General features: G+C 43.7%; 1 protein-coding gene and 1 gene segment (V, D, J or C); one reads left to right on the plus strand and one right to left on the minus strand.

Annotated features, from left to right (window-relative positions):
• LOC309490514 (Ig kappa chain V region Mem5-like) overlaps positions 1 to 24,793 on the plus strand; it is a 243,030-nt gene that overhangs the window by 106,325 nt on the left and 111,912 nt on the right.
• On the minus strand, positions 1,904 to 8,070 carry LOC309489959 (uncharacterized protein; the record flags this gene model as incomplete). The annotated part of the gene is made up of 4 exons (XM_082158914.1): positions 6,907 to 8,070; positions 5,968 to 6,606; positions 4,536 to 4,616; positions 1,904 to 1,920 (listed from the first exon to the last, which is right to left on the minus strand). The coding sequence occupies exons 1-4, from the start codon at positions 7,526 to 7,528 to the stop codon at positions 1,904 to 1,906; spliced, it is 1,359 nt and encodes a 452-aa protein (XP_082015040.1). The 5' UTR covers positions 7,529 to 8,070.

The raw sequence follows: 24,793 nt of genomic DNA on the forward strand, positions 1-24,793 counted from the left end.
CACCAGCACTCCTTTAACAGGCTGTAGTCCACCCTGTCTGTCCTGGTACTCACAGAAACCTGGAGAAGCTCCTAAACTCCTGATTTATTATATAAACCGTCTCCAGTCAGGAACTCCATCTAGATTCAGTGGCAGTGGATCTGGCAGTGATTTTACTCTGACCATCAGTGGAGTCCAGACTGAAGATACAGGAGATTATTACTGTCAGAGTTTTCACTGTCCAAACAGTAAAGCTGTGGTCACACAGTGATAAAGAGTCGTACAAAAACCTCTGTCAGTCAGACGTCACAGTGACTGCACTGATACAGCTGAGAGAAACTGCAGCTGCTGATGGAGGATCACAAACTACACAATATCAAACCTTTCACAGACTTTATTCATTATTATGATGTAAGTAAACATGAAACACAATCTTATATCCCTTACTAAACTGGACACAAATGTGGAGAAAATGTGAGTGTTGCTTGTTCCTGTAAAACTTGCCACTACAATGTAATTGAACTGTAGGAAAGTCAATCACTTTAACTGCACTTCCATCCTTCACCACTAGAGGACAGATCTTTAGTATTACTGAGTTCCCTATCTGTCAGCAAGAGAGTTTATCTGGGCTCTTCAACACTTCCTTTATTACCAAAGGAGAATATTCTCTAGCAAGATAATATCTCTATAAAAGAGAACATTTCCTCTAAAAGACACTTGTTTCTTCCGGTCGAGTTTGCAGATGAGTTAGGCGGTTCCCCTGCGGGTGAACTTCATTTCTAGAAATAAACAGCCACACACACACTAAAAGCCGAAAATGTGTCATTCATGTACAGAAAAATAACTACAATAATAATAATGAGCTTACCTTTGTGTTGTGCTCTAATGGCTCGTTTCCACTGAGCTGTACGGTATGGTACGGTATGGTTCGGTAAACCATGAATCGGCTAGCGTTTCCACTGCCAACAGTTCCCTTACTTGATAGGCGTGGTGTAGCCTATGCCGGAAAGAAGTGATCAACGTCATTTTCGCGTGAAGAAGAAAGCGACATAAACAACAATGGATGACATACAGCAGATCTTGTTCTTGCTTCTCGGCATGTTTGTCACAAGAAGCCAAGCGCCAACATTAGGCGTTTCTCAAAGTCCAACTCAGGAGAATGACCAGGGTTGCCAACTTTGGGACTTTGGCTGGAGTGAGACTTATGTAAAACATCAGTGCGTGCGCGTAACCCTAACCCTAATTTTAAAAACATCAGTCCTTGTTTACTTATATAGCCTAAACCCTGATTTATGAAAAAAATTAAATAAAATTCAAAATGTACAATTAATTTATTAATTGCACTATAAAAAAATAAAGATAGAGGTGATTAAATAACAAACATGTAAAACAACAACATCAAAACAATAAAAAATCTCAAAACAAAAGGGACACATAATAGTTACTCCACCTCCCCAGAAAACCACAACACAAGTTTCACACATTAGGCCTGTTGTAGCCTATGCCCAAGTGGCAGTGCTGGCCTGTTGTAGCCTATGCCACAGTGGCAGTGTTGGCCTGCTTCACCACCTCTGCAGGAGCTCGTATCTGAAGCAGGGTTCAATCCGTTCATGAACGTTCATTGCGTCTGTCACGTGACAAATTAACGAAAGACTCGGAAAGTAATTATTTATGTACCCTGTAAATTATTTTTGACTGCATTATAATGATTTGTTAATTCAGAATATGATAAAGACTGCGTAGGTGGATGTGTCCGGGGAATTTGGCTGTTAAAAGTATAACATTTAAAGCCCCTTAAACGAACGAAATGACTCGAACTTTCAAACGCGCATCAGTGGCTCCGACTCCGAACCTATGCTCTGAACTCTCTCTCTCTGAACTTCTCACACGCAACTGACGTATCAGGTGCAAGGTTTTCAGCGAATCAACGATCAGAATATACTGCCATCAACAGAAAATGAACGGATTGAGAGGGGAGAAAAATGGATTTTGGCGTGACATTTCTTGCGTGTGCGTGAGAGCGTGAGATTGATGCCAAAAGCGTGAGTGTCACGCCAGATGCGTGAGAGTTGGCAACCCTGGAATGACTCCCGAGGGCGCGAGTCCAGTAATTCTGCAAATGGAACAGTGCGTTCTTGAAAGCATCACTCAGCTCGCTCTGCTACTCCGGTTATCTCTGTATGTATATTTTAGGCAACAATAAGACAAAATAATTATAAAACACCACACTGCCTCTTTTTGTTTTCATTTAAAGAAAAACATAATAGCCACACAAATGTGGTTCAGGCAACGCGTATTGATTTTATTCACTGCATGTAACGTTAGCCTACTTATAACAAAACTAAATATAAAACACAACACTGCCTCTTTTCGTTTAAATATAATATAAAAATATTAAAGCAACACCATGTAACTTTTGCTCTCGGGCTCCCCCTACAGGGAAACAGAATTGTCTTCTACTACTGTCGTAAAATCTGTCATGGTTACACCAGGGGATACACGTGCATTTGTTGACAAGCCGATACTCTCGAACTCTGCAGAAGGAGTTCTCACGTCTTGGGCAGACAGCCTGTAACGGTCACCAGCTGGAGTGCCCTTGAGAGCCACCAGAGGGCACTCCATACCAGACTTTCACTCCCTCACAAACTACATTTCCCATAACTCACTTCCCGGACTCATCATCACTGATTGCATTCACCTGTGTCTCATCACCCTGTTAGTCTCAGCCTATTTATACCATGTTCACTCATTCACTCATTGCGAAGTTTTGTATGTTGTTGCACTGCACTTCTGAGCGTTTTTTCCCTGGTTTCCTGTCTCTTGTTTTTTTGGATTTCTTGCCTGTTCCGTGGATTATTCTCTTGCCTCTGACCCCTGCCTGTTTTGTTTGTTTGTTTGTTTGTTTGTTTGTTTGGACTGCCTACCTGTGTTTTGACCCACTGTCTGTACTTTGGATTACACCTTTGGATTGCCCATAATAAAAGCTGCATTTGGATCTAAACCTTCGTGTCTCGGAGCAGATCGTGACAGAAAACTTCGCCACACCTAGATCCAGCAGCGACGACCGACCGACCAACCAACCATGAATCCAGGAGCACAGATTATGTGTCTCCGTCAGGGAGACAGGCCCATTGAGGAATACATCATGGACTTTTTGGGGCTGGCTCACTTGACCTGCATGGACGAGGTATGTTTAATGATCTTTTTCCGTGGAGGACTATCTGAGCCGTTCAGCTCCCTTATGCCACTTCATCACCCTGGCTGGACCCTGGTCCAATATATAAATCTGGCTCTGCAGTTGTGTGGATCTCCCTTCACCGTGGGCCAAATGGAGGAGGATTCATCCTTAAAACTTTTGGGGGGGGGGGGGGGCTATACAGCTGAAGCTCCGTCGGCCATGGAGCTTGGCCCACCGACCACATCATCAGACCAGCACCATCAGACCACACCATCAGCCAGCACAATTGCATCCACTGGACCCGTCCGAGGGTGGAGAGGACTGGTGTCCAAACTGGCCGATCTGCCACTGACATCTGCCCGAGCAGCCGATATCCCGAAATTTTTAATGGTCTCAGCACTCTCAATTCCCCAGGCCGCCATGCCAGAATCTCGTCCTGCCGAGCCAGAGCTTCTTCACGTCAGTCCTGCCGAGCCAGAGCTTCTTCACGTCACGTCTGCCGATCCAGAGACTGTTCACGTCACTTCTGCCGATCCAGAGACTGTTCACGTCACTTCTGCCGATCCAGAGACTGTTCACGTCACATCTGCCGATCCAGAGACTGTTCACGTCATGCTCGCCGAACCGGTGTCTCAGGACAAGATGGTATCCGCCGAGCTAGTGTCTTCGGACAAGATGGCTGCCGCCGAGCCAGTGTCTCAGGACAAGATGGTCTCCGCCGAGCCAGTGTCTCCGGACAAGATGGTTGCCGCCGAGCCAGTGTCTCAGGATAAGATGGTCTCCGCCGAGCCAGTGTCTCAGGACAAGATGGTCGCCGCCGAGACAGTGACTCAGGACAAGATGGTCTCCGCCAAGCCAGTGTCTTCGGACAAGATGGCCGCCGCCGAGCCAGTGTCTCCAGACAAGATGGCTGCCGCCACGTCGCCGGAGCCCTCAGCAGAGATAGCCACTGCCACGGTGTCTGTTCCTGAGCCTGTTCCTGAGCCTGTGTCTGTTCCTTTTCCTGAGCCTGTGTCTGTTACTGTTCCTGAGCCTGTGTCTGTTCCTGTTCCTGAGCCTGTGTCTGTTCCTGTTCCTGAGCCTGTGTCTGTTCCTGTTCCTGAGCCGGTGTATGTTCTTGTTCCTGAGCCGGTGTCTGTTCCTGTTCCTGAGCCGGTGTCTGTTCCTGTTCCTGAGCCGGTTCCTGTTCCTGAGCCGGTGTCTGTTCCTGTTCCTGAGCCGGTTCCTGTTCCTGAGCCGGTGTCTGTTCCTGTTCCTGAGCCGGTGTCTGTTCCTGTTCCTGACCCGGTTCCTGTTCCTGAGCCGGTGTCTGTTCCTGTTCCTGAGCCAGTGTCTGTTCCTGTTCCTGAGCCAGTGTCTGTTCCTGTGCCATGGTCGCCTGCAGGGTCGTCTCCTCCCTGGCCGCCTGAAGGGTCGTCTCCTCCTGAAGGGTTGTCTCCTCCCTGGTCGCCTGCACAGCCTGAGCCAAGAAAACGATGTTTAACAAATCTTGAGAAGTGTGTGTGCTTAACCCTCTGGGGTCTGAGGTGTTTTTGGGGTCCTTGAGATGTTCTGACATGCCCTGACATTTGTGCTTTTTTCAGTTGCTTATAAACATAGTAATGGCAAAAAAAAATTACACACTATTTAGCACAAACAGGGCTACCATAATATGTGAGCAACAAGAATGTACATGTCTGCATTTTTGAGAGAATAATGTTTATGCGTGGTTATTGAAAAAACTAAAAACTAAAGTTTCTGAAATAAGACCACAAAACACACACTAAATATGTGCCAATAAGACTTTTGTCTAATGGATGTCATCGCCTAGTGTTTTTTCTTCAAAATTATGTGAAAATCACCCTGCCTAATCCTTCACATAACACAATACATTGATTTGAATTTTGCAAAGCACTTTCTGTTTGGAAAGGCCATATGCGGAGTGGGCGTCACAGATCATGCATATGTAGTGGTTCACACCTGAGGACCGCATACTTAATGAGCCATTCATTCAGGTGAGTCACTGAGCCACAAGAATGCAAGAGCAACATTTGGAAGCATCTCAATTCTTTTTTATTTTTCCACATATTGTGCTTGCAATTTGGCCTATAATAGCCAAGGAAAACATGTAATTGTGCCGTTAATTCTCATACTGTATTTTCAGTTTTGGAATATTTATCCTCTCCCCAAATTTGTCACTAATAAAACACAATAAAAATTATTTAAAGAAAAGGCTTATATTTACCTTTTAATAGTTTGTTTACATCTACCTTGTAAATATTTAAATAAACAACAATTCAAGTGTAATCTTTCTTTGTACAAACTAAAGTATACATTTTATCATACATATTTCAAAGTTAAGGATTTGATTGATTATTTGATTATTTTTGACAAAAAAATTGGCAAATAAAAGCTTATTTGAGGTGGCAGATATTTTACAGTAAAAATGTATAATCTATCCAAAACTAATCAACGAAATGTTGTCTTTCATATGTCTGTAACATAGGTCTTTCATTTTTATTATAAGGAATATAAATGCTAATTTGCAGTTTAATACGTTGCTTATACAAATATATATATGTGCATACACACACACACATATACATGTGTATATATTTATACACAAAAATAAATTTTATTTATATTTTTTATATACATTTTTTTTTCCACAAATTGTGCTTGTAAATTGTATAATATCCAAGGTAAACATGTCTAGTAATTGTGCAGTAAATTCTCATACTGTATTTTCAGTTTTGGAATATTTATCCTCTCCCCAAATTTGTTACTAATAAAACACAATAAAAATTATTTAAAGAAAAAATTATATTTACCTTTTAATAGTTTGTTTACATCTACCCGAGCCTGCTTGAATGCTGTAGGGAAGGTGCCAGTATGGAGGGATGAGTTGATGATGTGTGTGAGTGATGGTAGAAGTGTGGGAGAGATGGCTTGTAGAAGGTGTGAGGGGATGGGGTCAAGCGGGCAGGTGGTAGGGTGACTGGAGAGGAGAAGTGTAGATACTTCTTCCTCGGTTAGCGAAGAAAAGGAGGACAGAGGGGTATTGGCTGTGGAAGGGGTCGGTCTGGGTTCCTGTGTGTGTGGAGCTGAGAATTGACTGCTGATAGCTGTTGTTTTCTTGGTGAAGAAGTGCGCAAAATCGTCAGCAGTTAAGGAGGAGGCGGGTGGTGGTGGAGGTGGACAGAGGAGAGAGTTGAATGTCTTGAAGAGTAATCGTGTGTTGGAGGAGCTGTTGATCTTGTTGTGGAAGTATGAAGATTTTGCAGCATGAATATCAACAGAAAAGGAGGAGAGGAGAGATTGATACATACTCAGGTCAGATGCGTCTTTTGATTTGTGCCATTTCCTCTCCGCTGCCCTGAGTTCGGTCCGGTGTTCCCGAAGAACCTCAGATAACCAGGGGTTAGAGGGAGTAGCGCGTGCTGGCCTGGAGGAGAGGGGGCAGATAATGTCTAGAGAAGAGATTAGAGTGGAGCATAAGGTGTCCGTTGCGGTATTCACATCCAGAGATGAGAATTGTGAGGGTGGGGGAAGAGAGGATGACACGGCAGAGGAAAGATGGGAGGGGGAAAGTGAGCGCAGGTTTCGTCTGAAAGTGACTGGTGGTGGGGGTGGTGGTGCAGGGGTAGAGAGTTGTAGACTGAAAGTAATGAGGAAATGATCTGAAACGTGGAGAGGTGTCACCAGGATGTTTTCTGTGGTGCAGTTGCGTGTGTACACCAGGTCCAGTTGGTTGCCTGATTTGTGAGTACCTGTGGTGATGAGTCGTTTGAGATCGAAAGAGGCTAGGAGTGAGGTGAAGTCTGTTGCATGTGGCTTTTCGAGATGAATGTTGAAGTCACCGAAGACTAGAAGTGGGGTGCCGTCCTCAGGGAAAGTGGACAGCAGCACATCCAGCTCATCTACAAAGTTACCCAGCTGGCCTGGGGGGCGATAAATGACTACAATATGGATTTTAATGGGAGTTGTAAGTGTAATAGCATGATATTCAAATGAGTTGTTGTTGCATAGAGAAGAGAGCGTGGAGTATTTGCAATTGTTAGAAACGAGAAGCCCTGTACCCCCACCTCTCCCAGACTGGCGGGGGGAGTGGGAGAAGGAGAAATTGCTAGAGAGAGCAGCAGGGGTTGCTGAGTCTTCTGGACGAATCCAGGTCTCGGTCAGCCCCAAGATACTAAGAGTAGAATGAGATGCAAAGGCTGGAATGAAGTCAGCTTTATTGACTGCTGACTGACAATTCCATAGACCCACGGAAAGAGAGAGAGGAGTGTGTGAGGATGTGAGGATGGGACGCAGATTGGCAGTATTGCGCTGTCTATTGCGCGTGATGAAAGGACGTTGCCGAGAGATAACAGGAATGTATTGAAAGCACATGTTGATTAAGGTGAACAATAGGATAAGTTGAGGGAAAAAGAAGGGAAGAGGAGATACTTAAGTGCCTTTCTGGTGTCCTTGCTCGGTGGAGTCGCGCAGGTAGAGTCGCTGGTCTTTACCCGAGTCGGTCTTCACACGAGGAGGCTGAACACGAGAGCTGAACGCTTCCGCTGACGCTTCCGCGACAGCGCGCAAAATACACAGATATACGGATAATGCTTTCACCGCTTGAGTGAGTACAGCTGTTTCGGTCGGCCAATTAAGTGTAAATAACGCGAAAATGTGCCAATTCCAAACTGCTAGGAGCAAAAGGCTTAAGTGCAAATGTAACAATAATTTTAAATTTCACTCGCGGCTGTTGTTAATTGTGCCAACGCGTCGAGCTAAAATACAGAATTCTGTGAAGTCAAAAATACAAAGTCACAAGAGGATCGAAGATAGGCTTACCTTGACTAAAAATACAACACTGAATTAACAGGGGAACAGAGTATTCTGGCAGAAACACTTGCGCGTTCTTGCTGTGCCTCTAGTATGCTTGTCGCTGGTCCATGATATTCAAATTTTTTGGAAAGGGTCTGTATATGAATGTCTTCAAATCAATAGTTTTCTCGTCAGTTGTTAAATAAGTGCAATGTAAATATTAATAATGACTGAATCAATAATATATATGATTTTGAGAATACGAGGCATAGTTTCAAGAAACGTGTTTAAGCAATCGAGAAAAACTGTAAATTACCACTATACGATCTGGTATTTGTCAACCGTTTACCCCCACCACCACGCTACACATCCATACTGGTAAACACAAGTGGCAACGATCAAATGCAAATAGAGAACACACATCATTGATTGAACACAACCACTCAAAACTGATTTAACCTGTTTCAAATGATGCCCAAAGACAAGAAGAAGCACGGTGATCACGTTTACTCCTTTGATGTTTGTCCCTTTTAGTATTGTATACTGTAGTACAGTGCATTGTAGGCTGTATACTGTACAATGAACAAATTGTATGGCCCTGAACATTGTGCTTTCCATTTGTTACTGTAACAGCACTGACTGCTCAATAGATTTTGACTGGTTGCAGGTTCATATCAACAAAGAACAAGAATTACAGTATCACAGAGACAAAGGGCAAGTTTGTGAGATGCAGGGTACAGTACTGTAAAAATAGGGGTACAAGGAGGAGGAAGAACAAAAACAATTGCAAAGAGCAAAGCAGAGTAGTGATTTCTGATCAATTTTGAGCTACTGTTTTCTTTCATCAAAAGACAATGACGGAAACACATGAAATTTGTTTTGAGATAAAAAATGTACTTCTCCCTGAACTTTTTGATTGTACAGTAAGGTGCCACGGGTAAGTCTAAACAGAATAGCAGTCCATAGATATCTTTCGAGAACTATATATTTCGAACAATGTGTTTTCTGTTTTTTGGTGTATTGTTTACTGACTGCTTGATAGTGTATATCATTTCGATCACTTTGTCTATAATTTGAGAGCAGTGTTTGATTTTGAACACAGGTAAAACTGTTTTGAGGTGAAAGTTTCCTTTTGCAAGAGGAGTCAGAGGTTTTGTGAATAGTGCTTGAAGATAAGCTTTTGTGTTTAATGTTTTCAGAAAATGGAACAAGGTTTCAGAAATTGTGTTTTAGCAATTGAGAAAAACTGTAATAATGACTGAATCAATAATATGTATGATTCTGTCAATAGACTTTCAGGTATAATGGCTTAGCATTTCTCAACATGAGGAAGTTGTTTGATAATGTGTTTGTGACTGATCTACAGTCTTCAGGATAATGATTTAAATAGAGAGAGTCACTTTGCATTGTCAGCACATGCTTCAGTGCTCTGAGAGTGTTTATAGTGCTGTGAGTTTAACACTTCATGACTGAGAGCAGAACACAATCTTCATCATCACACAAGACTAAACTACAGCAATGAACACAATCAACATCTTCATCTGGACCATTGCACTGTTTATTCAAGGTAAGATGTAAAAACTGACTCTGGTTTTGGTGTTTTTGTAAAAGTATATGATGATAATAGTTTTAAACACTAATAGTTTTTCTTTTCTCTTCTTCAGAATCCAGAGGAGTGACTCTGACTCAACCTGAAGTTAAAACTGTCCAACAGAGTCAAACAGCAACAATAGAGTGTAATATAGATGTAGGAATATACAGCGATGACTTACACTGGTATCAGCAGAAACCTGGAGAAGCTCCTAAACTCCTGATTTATGACATAAACAGCCGTTATACTGGAACTCCATCTAGATTCAGTGGCAGTGGATCTGGCAGTGATTTTACTCTGACCATCAGTGGAGTCCAGACTGAAGATACAGGAGATTATTACTGTCAGAGTAGACACTATATCAACAGTCAGTATGTGTTCACACGGTGATAAAGAGTCGTACAAAAACCTCTGTCAGTCAGACGTCACAGTGACTGCACTGATACAGCTGAGAGAAACTGCAGCTGCTGATGGAGGATCACAAACTACACAATATCAAACCTTTCACAGACTTTATTATGATGCAAGTAAACATGTAACATATAATCTTATATCCCTTACTAAAATGGACCAAAAATTTGCAGAAAATGTGAGTGGTGTTTGTCCCTGTAAAACTTTCCACTTCAATGTAATCTAACTGTAGGAAAGTCAATAACTTTAATTGCATTTATGAGATGTTAAGTAATTATTATGAGAAAATGTCTCATTATTATGACTTAAAGGGGACATATCATGCTAAATGCACTTTTTTAGCCCTTAAATGCATTTTGTTGTATATTTGGAGTGTTTAGAAGTACAGAAAAGATGAAATTATTCTCTTCAGGTGCTTCGTTGATATCTTTATATTCTGTTTTGGTCATATTTTTCAACCGGTTCAGATTTTTCTGTTATCTATGACGTTTTGCGAACTAATACGTCACAGTATTTGCAGTGGAACTGCCAAATAAGGACATTAACTTCCGGCCCAACACTTCGAGCAATCCGCCATTATTATTTATCGCTGCAATTTTGTAGTCCAAGCTGGATGCAGAAGTTACGAGAGGGTAAGTTAAAATGTTCGGTTGTTGGATGTAGTAACCCACACGCTTCATTACACCGTCTAATGTAGATGAACTGCCGCGCTTGTGGCGCATGTTTGACTGAAAGAACGAGCACAGAGAGAGAGAGATCCGGTCGCGCGGGCGCTCTCTCTATCTCTCGGAGCCCTACAGTCTATGGTGTAAACATGACTTCACCGTCTCCAAAAGACGCTGTCTTGCTCTCTCTCCCTCGCACATATTAATCAAAATAAATCGACACGGTGGTAAAAGGTCGGAAGACCAAAGTTTCATGTGTAAATACAGTAACATACCATTGCGATACATCCATATGAAGACGTTGTTCTGCAGATTCGTCGTCTACATTTTTATCTCGCTCCGGCTCCGACTCTGGCTCGAACATGTAAGGCTGGCTGGACAAGTCTTCCGTTGTTGACATTTTGTTAATAACGTGTGAATAAAAAGTTTCTGTGCCGCTAGTAATCCTATCTCTGCTATCAGACTACAAAAATGGCCGAACGGGGTGGAGTTGAACCTCTGCAACCTGGAGAGGGGGCGGGGTATGAAGTGTCTCAATGTTTTTTAAAGAGACCGCACCAAAACGGGTTGCTCTGAGAAGCACATCAGAAAAGGGGTAAAAAGGGGGCTTGTGGAGCTATAATAATGAAGAATTCAGACCCAAGCATTGCAGTTCCGCTTTATATAGACTACAAATGTATGATTTATATGTAAAAAGGAACAATTTAAAAGCATGATATGTCTCCTTTAAAGAATCATATTTTTTTACTCAACCATGGCGGAAACGTGCTTCAATACTTCACAGTAGATACAACTTACTGTATATTTATGTCACTTTAACATAGCGATCACATGAATATACAGCTACAAATGATCTTCCTAAAAACCCGTCAGTCATGAATGATCATGTCTGTCTGCTGATCTCTGATTGGCTAAAAGTGTGTTCTCGTCGGCGATGTCATCACCAACATCAGTCGACTCTGCGGTGGGCCGGTGTGTTTACACATCATGATGACTGATTTTATGGACTACATGCACACTTGAGTTTTGTTTATTAACCAGTTAATCTATAAAATGTAGGTGTTTGAAAACCGCCAAACCAATTATTACCAGCAAAATCAAATTCAATATTCAGAAACTTGCCAAATCTGGCAGCACTGGCTTCAGTACGTCACTAGGGGGCGATGATCTCTGTGAACCCATGAACCACTGTCTATTTCATTTGACCTGATCTCAGATCAGTTTTTTAAATATTAATGTTTATTGACACATTTTTATAATAAAAAAGGAGTTGTAGTTAAAAGTGTCTAATTGGTCTGATTACCAAGCTCTCCATAAAACAAACAAAACAAGCCCTTCAATTGAATAAACTAACACATATTATAAAGACATTTCATATTTACTGGTATTAGATGATTTGGTAATTGCATTGAATAAAAACTGATAAAATAAAAATTTGACCTTTCAATAAAAACTTTTTTCATGCTGAGGTTTCGCTGTTCTGACCAGCGTGTGAGAGCCTCGAAACAGTGAATCATTTTGCAAAGCAATTGGTTCAATGGTTTCTGAAAGCTTTGTTTTAGAAACAGGAAAGTTATCAATGACGCAAACAGAGTTCAATTTGGCTGTAAAGCTGCTCTAAAAAGAAAAGTGTCATTGTTCAGCTGAATTCAGTTCAGTGTTGATTCAGTTCTGTTCAATAACTGTATAAAGTATATCAATTATAAAAATAGTTCATTTTCATTATTAAGCAGCTCTGCAGAAAACCGTGATGTCATCGTCCAGCTCAGTTCTCATATAATGGTGTCAATGCAGGAGATCATGAATATTAAGAAGAAGTGTCCTCAACTAAGCAAGCCAGAGGCGACAGTGGCAAGAACCCAAACTCCACCAGAGACAGAATGAAGAAAGAAAAACAGGCTCCGTCGGGGTCAGTTCTCCTCTGGCCAAACAACGAACATGGTGTGTGTTAGGACTCCAGGCCGCTTCACAAGTCAGACTGTGGACTGATATCATTCAGAGTATTTTATTCAGCTCCTGCTTGAAGATTGGAAAAGATTACATGAAGGTAAAAGAGTAGCAAAACTCGAGAGCATGTAGATGTGAATTTGAGAACTTGTACAATAAATATTTGTTCTTGAAAACCTGTTGAATGTTGAGATTTGCATTCGCAGGCAATAGTCACAAACCTGTATTCTGAATTTGAAGCTGCAGACAAAGTCACAAATGTTAAAATACCATTCACAGAAATACAATGATATACACAAACTTGTATTATTTCATTCACATTCGCAGGACAACCTCGATTAGGCATTTGCAACTTCTCAAATCTGCCATTGCAATTTCAAATTGCTCCTGCTTTCTCTCTCACCGCCACTCAGTTTACAAGTGCACAAGTTAGTCATGCATCTCATATATCGCGAACATAGTTGCAAAGTCAATGCGTGAAGATTTTAAATTGCAATGGCAGATTTGAGAAGTTGCAAATGCGTAATATTGAGGTTATACTGCAAATGTGAATGAAAGAATACAAGTTTGTGTAAGTCATTGTATTCCTGTGGAACAAAATGGAATATAACTCAATATCATTTCATTAGCCCACATTACATTGCACTGGATACAGCTCAGCAGTTTTTATAATGAAAAACAAACAAACAAAAAAAACACAATCATCCTAAAAAGAGACCGTATTATAGGCCTTCTCATCAACACTCGTACCTCCGCGACCGAATGGGTATTATGACGTTACGTAATTATCATCACAATATCTAGATATTAAAAAAGTATTTTTATCTTGACAATTAATCAAAGCCCAGCTGTGCTTGCTATCTGCAACATTGTTTAGTGTTTTGGACTGATAAAAGACCGTTCAGTTATCTTAGGCCTGGGACACACAAGACAATTTTCAAATCTTAATTTAAAACGGCGGGAGATCACAGACATAAGGGCAGTTTCAACCGATTTTGATCATTATAATCATAGGCAGAGCGTGTGTTAGGCTGGGCCATCCCTGGCCACAGCCACTGGTCAAAAAACAACGGGCGATTGGGACAAAAATGCACCTGCACATTTAAACTAAATCTAGTAGTAAATTGAAAATTAAATAAAGTCTCGATTGTGTGCTTGCGGCATTACATTTAGATCTGCTTATGTTGAATCATACTTTTTACCTGTTTTACAGGTGTAGCGGGACATTGAGAGGGAAAGCAACCTCTAAAGATGTAGCTGACTACGCCACCCTGTTAACCAGGGAAATATCAATACTCATGAGTTTAACAAAGGACTCACAGGAGCGTGGTTCTCGAAAGGAGGGCCTGAGACGTGGATACTAAAGATACAAAAGCTTTATTTCAATCAAGCAATAATCTTAAAAACATTAAAAGACTGTAGGACCAGGTTAACATATACAAACATTGAAGACGCTAATAAAAAAGGCAGAGGCTTACCAATGGCAGGGAAACTAGTTTAAAAATGATAAATTGATCATTAATAAATTATGAAAATAAAATTGTTAAACACATTATAGATATGCTTATAAATCAAGAATAAAGCATGTATAGCCGTATTTATAAACTGCTTATTAATGTCTATAAATGCTTTATAAATTATGAATTAACTGTTTACAATGCTTAATTAATGATTAATAGCGTACAGTTATTATAAAGTGTTACCGAACTGCATGCGGGAGAGCAGGTGTCACACAAAACACATGAACCTGACGAGCGAGTTTGTCACGGGAGAAACCAGGACTGTTACGTGCCTCCCCAGTCTAGGGGGTCAGGGAGGCAGTAACATGGAAATTACTAAAGAGTTGGCAACCAAGAACTCTCATCTCCTGTCCCACCACTCGACAAAGAAAAATCACACTGATTTTTGTAACACTCAAGAATGACTTTATTCAGTCCAAAGTACAAAAAAGAGGGGAAAGCATCAATAGGCTTCAGGAGGGGGACAAGGCCAAAACAACAAACATAAAGTTCTAACCTTTTTTTGTAGGGGGTATACTTTCTTAACCTTTCAAAGCAAGATTCAAAATAAATGACAAAGTTCTTACCTTACTCCCTCTCTAACCAAACACAGGAGAAAACATGGACATGAACAAAAATGGCATCCACCTCCCTACGGCTTCCCAAATTATCTAGATCAAAATTTTATAAAATTTAAATCAAAAGTTCTAAATGTTTTAAACTCAAGGCTCTTTCAGTAGTCAAATGAAGTTACGGAAACTTAGCTCAACTGCAGTCCAAGTCTGCTTAGGTCAACAACAACAAGTAACCAACAAGTTAGAATCAACAATGAGAACTTTAGCACACATGCTAAAACCGTGAGGCAGGAGAAGACAGTCTTGGCAGCCTGGAGTCAAAAAGGAGCTCAGCAAACTGGGTTTTCCTCTCCAGTTTTATCCACAAGCCTTCTCAACCAAGAGCCAATCGGTCACAACCAGGAGATGATTGTAATTGGTGTCAGCTAGTCTTCATTTGCACTCAGGATAGACAAAGCAGCAGCATCAAATAGTGTTGCCCCGCAGACTTCACTGAACGCACGGTATCCCAGAACACAGACTATTCCTCCTAAAATTTAAACATAAAATTACATACAACATAACTATAAATGAACGCTGCACAATAGCGGTAGTTCCATGTACCTTCATTTCATAGCCAGTCGCAAATCCAGGTCTCACACACACACACACACACACACACACACAGAAGGGTGTCACCATGTCAACAAAGCACGGGACTGCGGGAGGAACATGTGGAGGGAAAATGGCAGCCGCCAACAACCCACCGCAATAAAGCTATAAACCAAAATAACTGTTACATAAAATCATGCATCTATGTGCTAACTAGTTAGCCAAACAACACATACCTCAAAGCGGAAGGGATGAAAACAAAGAGAATGGGCGGTCCCCGAATCCCCTTTTATACGCTCCCTCACAGTATACGATTGGACACTAAATTACCCAAGGGCATTAGGTTAATTAGAAACGAAACTCTGTACGTCCCACCACACAGGGTTTCACAGCATTGCACACTATAACCAATCACACATGATCTGTTGAGATGCAATGGCCAATCAGAGGCATCAAGATTAGTAATCGCTGAAACACCAGAGTTTTGTTATAAGACAAAAAGACTGTTATACCATTAAAAGACTGTAGGACCAGGTTAACATATACAAACAATGAAGACGCTAATAAAAAAAGGCAGAGGCTTACCAATGGCAGGGAAACTAGTTTAATGAGCACAAGACTCCTATATCACAATCTTACCACCCTGTGCACAGGTCTCACCACAACACACACACATCAATAAGGTCAAGCATGAACACACAGCACTCCATGACCAAATCCCACCACCGCACGCGAGGGCCTACCAGCGGCCTGCCCTGAAGCCTCGGCTCCAGCAACGAAAGACCAGATTAACAAAATGATCTCCAAATAAACCGAAAAAATTACAACAAGAACACTTGAAACATAAAAAGTTACAAAAAAACTAATGAAAAACATTTAATTATTGATGTGCGTGTGTTGTGGTGAGACCTGTGCACAGGCTGGTAAGATTGTGATATAGGAGCCTTACTAATCTTGATGCCTCTGATTGGCTATTGCATCTCAACAGATCATGTGTGATTGGTTATAGTGTGCAATGCTGTGAAACCCTGTGTGGTGGGACGTACAGAGTTTCGTTTCTAATTAACCTAATGCTCTTGGGTAACACCAGAGTTGTGTTCAGTGCGCGAGCTGAACTCTACATTCTGGCTGAATTCTGCTCTCTCGCTGTTACAATCACGGCTGAAGCAGATGCAGAAGCAGGATCCAAGTGCAGCAGGTTTATTAAACAAACTCAAAAGATAACAAAATAACAGTTACTCAGGACACAAGAACAGCCCACATACAACATTAACAACTCACAAAGACTGAAACAAGACACAGGGCTTAAATACACAGACAGACAAGCTAAACAAGATAACAAGGGGGCGTGGTTAATAGAAAACACCTGGGAAGACTAATCAACATAACGGGGAACTCCAAAACATGGGACAGGACAGAGGAACACAGACATAAATCATAACATAACCCCCCCCTCTTATGGGCGGCTCCCGACGCCCATAACAACAAAACCCATAGTTCAGGAAGGTGGTGGAATGGAGGCGGACCGGGGGGCGGGATGGAGGGCCTGGCCCGTGGAACGGCAGAGGGCCTGGAGACTGCGGCAGGACGGGAGGCCAGGGCGGATCAGGCAGTGCAGGCGACCAGGGCGGATCAGGCAGTGCAGGCGACCCTTCGGGCGGCCAGGGAGGAGACGACCCTTCGGGCGGCCAGGGCGGAGACGACCCCTCGGGCGGCCGCGGCGGAGACGACCCCTTGGGCGGCCACGGCGGAGAAGACCCCTCGGGCGGCCACGGCGGAGAAGACACCTCGGGCGGCCACGGCGGAGAAGGCTTATTGCCCCCCACCAAAATTTTCTTGGGGAGGTTAACGGACTTAGGCGCCGGGTAGAAGGAGTCCAGTGGCGAAGGCATGTCAGGGCTGGATGAGACAGGCGGTGAAGGCAGGTCAGGGCTGGACGAGGTCTGCGACAAGGGCAGGTCAGGACTGGACAGGACCAGCGATGAAGAGGGCTCTGAGCTGGACAGGACCAGCGGCGAAGAGGGCTCTGAGCTGGGCAGGACCAGCGGCTCTGAGGGCTCTGAGCTGGGCAGGACCAGCGGTGAAGAGGGCTCTGAGCTGGGCAGGACCAGCGAGGAAGAGGGCTTAGTGCTGGACGAGACCAGCAGTGAAGGCTCTAGCTTGGCGGGCATGTCGCTTGCTGTCTCAGGCGCGGCGGGCATGACGCTCTCAGTCTCAGGGGTGGCGGGCATGACGCATACTGCCTTGGCTTTGGCAGATTTGGCGTGAAGTGCGGGCTTGGCTGGACTGGCGTGAAGTGCGAGCTCGGCTGGGAAGACGACTGGCTCTGGCTCGACTGGGCAGAAGACTTCTTTACCATGTACTAGACTCTGAACTTGACTTGAATCAAACTTGACTAGGCTGGTGGGATGTGGAGCATAACGGCGAGTTCCCCGGACGGATATCAAAGGGGGGTCGATCAACTTGGATGCCAGATCAGCACTGTTGGAAACCAGCTTGCGTGCTCTGGGCCAGACAATCCCCGCATCAGATCCCAGGCGGATACTGAGCTCCTGCTCGGTGGGTTTAACTGGTTTGACGAGATGAGTGATGTTGGTGGAAAACGCACACTCAGGGAAAAAGATGTCCCAGCAGACAGATATCGCCTCGTCGGGCGGTTCAAAAAAGGAGGCGTGTTCCGGCGCAAACAATCCCTGGTGCTATTTTACTGTTCCATAAAACAATTGCGCCACTGGCCAGAAAAAACCTAGTCTAAAGTCAGTGGCGCGTTGTGCATGTTATTCATATGCTATTTTAAGGGCGCATTGGCCATAATCAGTGTAGCATGTGCACAACGCACATACTTTGATTCTCTCATCTACACAGAAGCAGCAGTTTTCATTTTTGCAAATCATACATTATTACAAACGATAGATAGATAGATAGATAGATAGATAGATAGACAATTTATTATAAAAGCATACATCTAGACATCTACATCTTACACATTTACCCAAATTATTATATGCCTGTTTAACCGAAGCTAATTTGGGTGTGTTTCTCCATCCCCAATGTCACTTCTCTCTCTTTTACGGCCGTGACGAGAGCGTTGCTCTCCACGGCTGTGAACCGCTCCTGGCGCGCGCCTGGCAAATCCGCCGTTACAATAGCAATCCGCCAAGGAAAAAGCGCGTCTGCTCTTAAAGGGAATGTGAGATGACGCTCTGATTGGTTTATTTCACGTTACGCCCAAACCACACCTATGAATAATGAAGCTACTTCAGACCAACCCCTTTTAGATTTGCGCCGGGCGCAAGAGTCATTTATCCCGCCGGGAAAATAGCAACAGCGCCGAGACCCGCCCACAAAGTTACTTGCGCTTTGCGCTTTGACACTTGCGTTTCAGATCGTTAAAATAGGGCCCAAGATCTCAGAGACTCACGAGATCCAACGTGAATTGAGAAGAAAAACAAATGGGCAGAGATGGGAAGTACAAATACTTTGTTACTGTACTCAAGTAGATTTGTCAGGTATTTTTTACTTTACTTTACTATTTATTTTTGTGCCGACTTTTTCCTTTTACTCCTTACATTTTTAACATGAATATCGGTACTTTCTACTCCTTAGATTTGACAAAATTGGCTCATTACTTTAGTTTCAAATCATTTCAGTGGAGTTACCGCTATTATTTTTCGCGTCATCACTTGACGCACCAAGACGACTCGACAGATTCGGTGGCATTCATTCGCGGCAAAATCAATGCGGCTTGATGGCGGTAACGTTAGCACATAGTAGTATGGACGGCGACATTACTGAGAATGAAGAAAACGGAGATCCCAGAGATGTGGCAGACAAGCAGCAAGACATTCCCAGTCATCCTCGGCCTTATCAGAGAGAGATGTTTGAGATAGTAGGCATCAAGTATGACTCCTGGTGAATGTGCTGCAAATTGTGCCAACCGAAACACCACGAACTGCTGGCTTTCAAGAATTCACCATCGAATTTGAAAAAAACACATAGAATTAAAATCATCTTTTTGTTGTTATCAAAAGCTATTTGTTGTTTGTTTCAGTAACTTTGTTAAGTTTACGTTAATGGTCAGTTACATTTGTTCTCCTGCTAGCAATGATGATGCCTTGGTTCGCTAGCATTTAGTTAAGTAACCCAAGTAACGTTAAGGTTAGCGAGCGTTCAGTTTATTTGAAAATAATCTAATACAGCTGATACAATATCTGCATGTATAGCTTAATATTAAAAACCAATTCAGTAACTTGATTTAGTGTAACAGTGCTGTAGTAACGTTACTCTTTTTCGAGATCACTTACGTTAACGTTAATGTTACTTGGTCTTGTATCAAATCCTATCTACTTTATTTTGGGCTAATGTTAATGTCTCAAACCTCTCAGACGTAAGTTAGAGGACTCATGTTTTTTATCTCAAGTTTTTTTATTTTTTATTATTATAATCAAGACCACTTTACATGTTTTAAGGTTAAGGGATGTGGGGAGCACAAGCTAAGACCGTTAACAAATCTAGTGGTTGTTAGTTGTAACTCTAAAAGTATGGGGAACTTTTTAATTAATGTCTGTTTAGTAATTAATATTTGATCCTTTATTTTCTTTCCAGAAGCCATATTTGAGCACAAACACATACATGTAGATTCCTTTAAATGTTAAGGGGAAGATTAAATAAGAGAAACTGGATCTGTGAATTCCCACAGAATCACAATTGAATTCATATCTTGCTACTCAGTCAGAATCGTATTAACCTGGAGTCAGTCTCTGTCACAATAATCATATATGTGATGTTTTAGGCCTATTGGCAGACATCCATTTAAAATGTAGGCAATGGCATATAAAGAGCCTTTTTTCCAAATCCACTTTCACAGTTTCTCAGCTTGCACTCTAGTGACATTTGTGTGGTCCAGGTAGCTTTGCATAAAAAATGGTTGTCATTCGCAAGGCTACTTTTACTTTTATACTTTAAGTAAATTTCCAAGCCTGTACTTTGTTACTTTTACTTGAGTAAAGAAGTTAAATTAGTACTTCTACTTTTACCAAAGTATTTTTTAACAAGTATCTGTACTTCTACTTGAGTACGGGAAGTGAGTACTTTTGCCATCTCTGCAAATGGGGGACAATCGACTTCGTCAGCTGGTTCTTCTGGCGTGAGTTTTGTTTTAGGGGAGAAAAAACAAAGGAGAAACAAAGATTATGGGTGATCTTCTTTCTCAATATTCCACTTTCGTGTCTGCCAAGTTTCAGCTACAGAAGCACATATCATCCGGTTGGAGAAGCTTGCTCGCTTTCATTGGCTATCATGGGTGACACATCAGAGGCAGCCCTAACAAGAGAAGGAAATATTAAACATTTGATATGTATGATTTGGGATTGAGTGGGCTCTGACGCGATCAGGCAGTAAAATAACCGTAATGACACACAATTGAGGAGTTTTTGGACAAAAAATTATTTGCAACAAGAAGTAAATTGGGACACAACCTCGACCGCTTGGGGGTGCAAATCTAATTTTCAAGTGTGTGGCCAGCCTAATTTCAGAGGAACTAGACTACAGCAAACTCTGAACCAGACTATTTAAACGTTGAGCAAGGAATCAAACACACCGGATTCAACTCATCAGATCATCAGTAGAGACTCAAGACCTGAAATGTTTGTGCCAGATTAGAGACATTGTAGGGGAACCATTGATCTAGAGTTTCATGACTGAACTCAATATATATATATATATATATATATATTTTTAACTGTGTGTATTTAAGTGTAAATGTGTATGTCAGTATATTTAATGTTACTGTGCTTCAGCCATTCAAAGCCGTTCTTTTAACCCTGTCAGTAAAGCTGTTTGACTCTGATGAGTCTGAGGTGAATCTGTACCTCGTCCTGATCTCTCTTCGGTCTCGTCGTGAGCTCACGGTCTACAGCAGCTTTTGCATTCAGAGGGTGTTCCCCATCGAGGAACTCGCGATGCGTCGATGACGCTTTGGGAACGCCTCCTGCGTGATTGCGTCTGAAGCATCTATGTCAGCTAGTCCAATGGCGGGCGTGAGCGTCACAGGCAGGTGACGTCATGACCAGGAAAGGATAAAAGCACATCCGGTGCAACCGGCACTAGCTTCTGTTGCCTCAGCAAGCGATCTGTGTCAAACCTGTCTGTCATATTTACTGTTGTCTGTCGTACAAAGTTTATATTATGGCGAAACAAATCTTCAAGTCCTGTGTTCCTCCCTGCCCGCGTTATTTAACGGGTGGGGATACACACGAGCTTTGTGTGATTTGTTTGGGAGTGGAGCATGCGGTATCAGCTTTTGAGGGGGCTGATTGCCAGCATTGTGAGAAGCTGCCGCTTCGCACACTCCGCTCCCCTCTGTCACTTTTCGAGGAACGTGGTGAGGCTTGCGAGCCTCAGGGTGCTGGACCCGCTTCTGCTGAGGCAGAGCGGAGAAGGCATTCCTGGGGATCGCAAATGGATCTCTCAGCGGGGTTGGAGACGGATCCGAGGACCCTTTCTCCTCCCTTACCTGGGAGATCCATCGCTCAATCTCCGGTGTCGGAAGCCCGCCCTGCGGCTTCTTCCGCCCGGAGAGAGAGCCCAATGCTGCAGTACTCTTCCTCCGAGGAGGTGGATGTGCTCACTATTGAAGGTGACACAAACAGGGGGGAAGAGGAATCGCCATCTCTTTCCCCAGCACATGAGGAGTTGATGGATGTGTTATCTAGAGCTGTTGAAAAGTTACACATATCATGGCCACTAGAGAAACAGGGCGCTCGTCCCAAAAGTAAATTAGACGAGCCTTTCCTGCCGTCTAATATTTCACCTCCATCACGGAGCCTGCCTTTCTTTCCCGATCTGCACAGTGAGCTGTCTAGATCGTGGAACAAACCATACTCTTCACGTTTGTTCAGCCCTCAAGTTCACGTATATTTAAATATACAAAGGGTATGAACGAGTATGGTTATAGATCAATGCCCCGGGCTGAACAGACGCTCGCGAGCTATCTGTCGCCCGGTTCAACATCATCTGTGAAGGCTCCAGTTTTGCCCACTAAACCATTAAAAACAACTTCCACGTTATTGGGTAAAGCTTATACGGCAGCAGGTCAGGCTGGAGCGTGACTTCACACTATGGCACTGCTTCAGGCATATCAGGCTGACCTGCTGGGGGATTTAGATAGGAGTGAGGGAGTTAATAGTGACGATATTCGAGAACTTCGTCGCGCTACTGATTTGTCACTCAGAGCTATCAAAGAGACCGCCAGAGCAATTGGGCGGTCTATGGCGGCGCTGGTGGCTACTGAAAGGTATCTTTGGTTAAATCTTTCTGAGATCAAAGACAAAGATAGATATTTTCTTTTGGATGCTCCGTTAAACCCCGATTGTCTGTTTGGTGAAGCAGTGAATGAAGTGGTTGAAAGATTTCAGGAGACTAAAAAACATTCGGAGGCATTCAAAAAATTTCTCCCTCGCATATCTAATCCCCCTGGGGCTGCTGGGAGTGAGCAGCCCCAGCCAGCATGATCCTCATATCGTGCGCAACAAAAGGAGAGTGTCGCGTCCCGCACCCCCCCACAGAAATCATGGGGGCCGGGGCGACAGTCTCAGCCGAAGCAATCTAAGCAGAAGGTCGATCCGAGGACTGTTCTTGCGAAGAAAGCGTCGGCTCAAAAGAGGTCCTGACGCCATTTGTGTCGGACCTATCAGAGCAGCCCCAATCAAGATGGAACATTGTACACCTCAGTACATGGGGTCCATTCCATCTCGGTACTCTCACGAGGTCGTTCTGCCAACCCCGCCACCCTTGGTGCTTTGGGGCGCAGCGGTCTCCAGCGGGTCTCTGGCGCAGTGTGTCAGGCTCGCACCCTCTGAGGGGGGTTCTAATTACACCAGAGGCCAGCCTCGAGAGGCTCATTCCCTTAGTAGAATTTCTGGCAGAATGGAAGAATCTGCCGAATATATCTCTATGGGTCCTGCAGTTAGTAGAAAAGGGTTACAGAATCCAATTTGGTTCTCGTCCACCATGCTACAACGGGGTGTTACTCACAGTAGTACAGCCCGAGCAGGCTCTGGTAATGGAGCAAGAAGTAGAGGCTCTGTTAGCGAAGGAGGCTATAGAGCAGGTGTACTCACCCGACAGAGAATCGGGTTTTTACAGCCGTTATTTCATTGTTCCAAAAAAGGATGGAGGGTTGCGGCCCATACTAGATCTTAGTCATTTGAATCGTACAGTTCAGAAACTCAAGTTCAAAATGCTGACACTCAAACAGATCGTGACTCAAATCAGGTCCGAGGACTGGTTTGTCACGATAGATCTAAAAGACGCTTACTTCCATGTCTCCATCCTCCCTCAGCACAGGAAGTTCCTAAGGTTTTCTTTCGGGGGCAAAGAATACCAGTATCGGGTTCTTCCTTTCGGTCTAGCTCTATCACCCCGCACATTCACAAAGTGCATAGATGCAGCTCTGGCCCCGCTCAGGCTGCAGGGCATAAGCATTCTGAATTATATAGATGACTGGCTGATTTTAGCGGAATCAGAACAGTTGGCGGTTCGGCATCGAGATGTCGTCCTCGCCCATATGCAGAAATTGGGGTTGAGGCTCAATGCCAAGAAGAGTGTGCTATCTCCAGTACAGAGGACCGCTTTTCTTGGAGTGGTCTGGGATTCGGTCACGATGCGAGCCGCTCTATCGCCCGCTCGTGTAGCCGCTATCCTCACAGCCACGAAAGAGCTAAAGTTAGGCCAGTCACGCACTGTGAAACAGTTCGAGAGACTGTTGGGCCTCATGGCAGCGGCATCCAATGTGATACCCTTTGGCCTGCTGTACATGAGACCTTTGCAGTGGTGGCTCAGGACCAGAGGGTTCTCCCCGGGGGGAAACCCACTTCATACATTCAAGATCACGCGGCGGTGTCTCCGCTCCTTGACTATATGGAGGGAGCACTGGTTCCTGTCCCAGGGTCCGGTACTGGGAGCTCTTTGCCATCGAGTTGCTATCTCGACAGATGCTTCCCTTACCGGCTGGGGAGCGGTAATGGAAGGCCACTCAGCTCAGGGTCTATGGGAAAGTCATCATCTCTCTTGGCATATAAATTGCCTGGAGATGATGGCTGTCTTCAATGCGTTGAGGCACTTCCTCCCAGACCTAACGGGCCATCATGTGCTTGTCCGTTCAGACAATATATCGGTGGTCTCTTACATCAACCGCCAGGGGGGTCTGCGTTCGCGTCCACTATACAAACTGGCGCACCAGATCCTTCTGTGGTCTCTGGGGAAATTACACTCTCTGAGGGCAGTATATATACCAGGGATTCAGAATATAGGAGCAGACACCCTGTCGAGGCAGGGGCTGAGGCCATGGGAATGGAGACTCCATCCCGAGGCGGTGGAGATCATTTGGCAGTTTTACGGCCAGGCAGAGGTGGATCTGTTTGCGTCTCAGCAAACGACGCACTGTCCACTTTGGTCCCTGGGGCTGGACGCCATAGTGCAGACATGGCCAAGGCTACGTCTGTACGCTTTTCCCACTGTTGCTCTGCTACCAGGAGTTCTGGAGAGAATCCGCCAGGATGGAGTAA

The sequence above is a fragment of the Leuciscus leuciscus genome, assembly GCF_965113295.1.
Source record: "Leuciscus leuciscus genome assembly, chromosome: 25".
Taxonomy (NCBI): domain Eukaryota; kingdom Metazoa; phylum Chordata; class Actinopteri; order Cypriniformes; family Leuciscidae; genus Leuciscus; species Leuciscus leuciscus.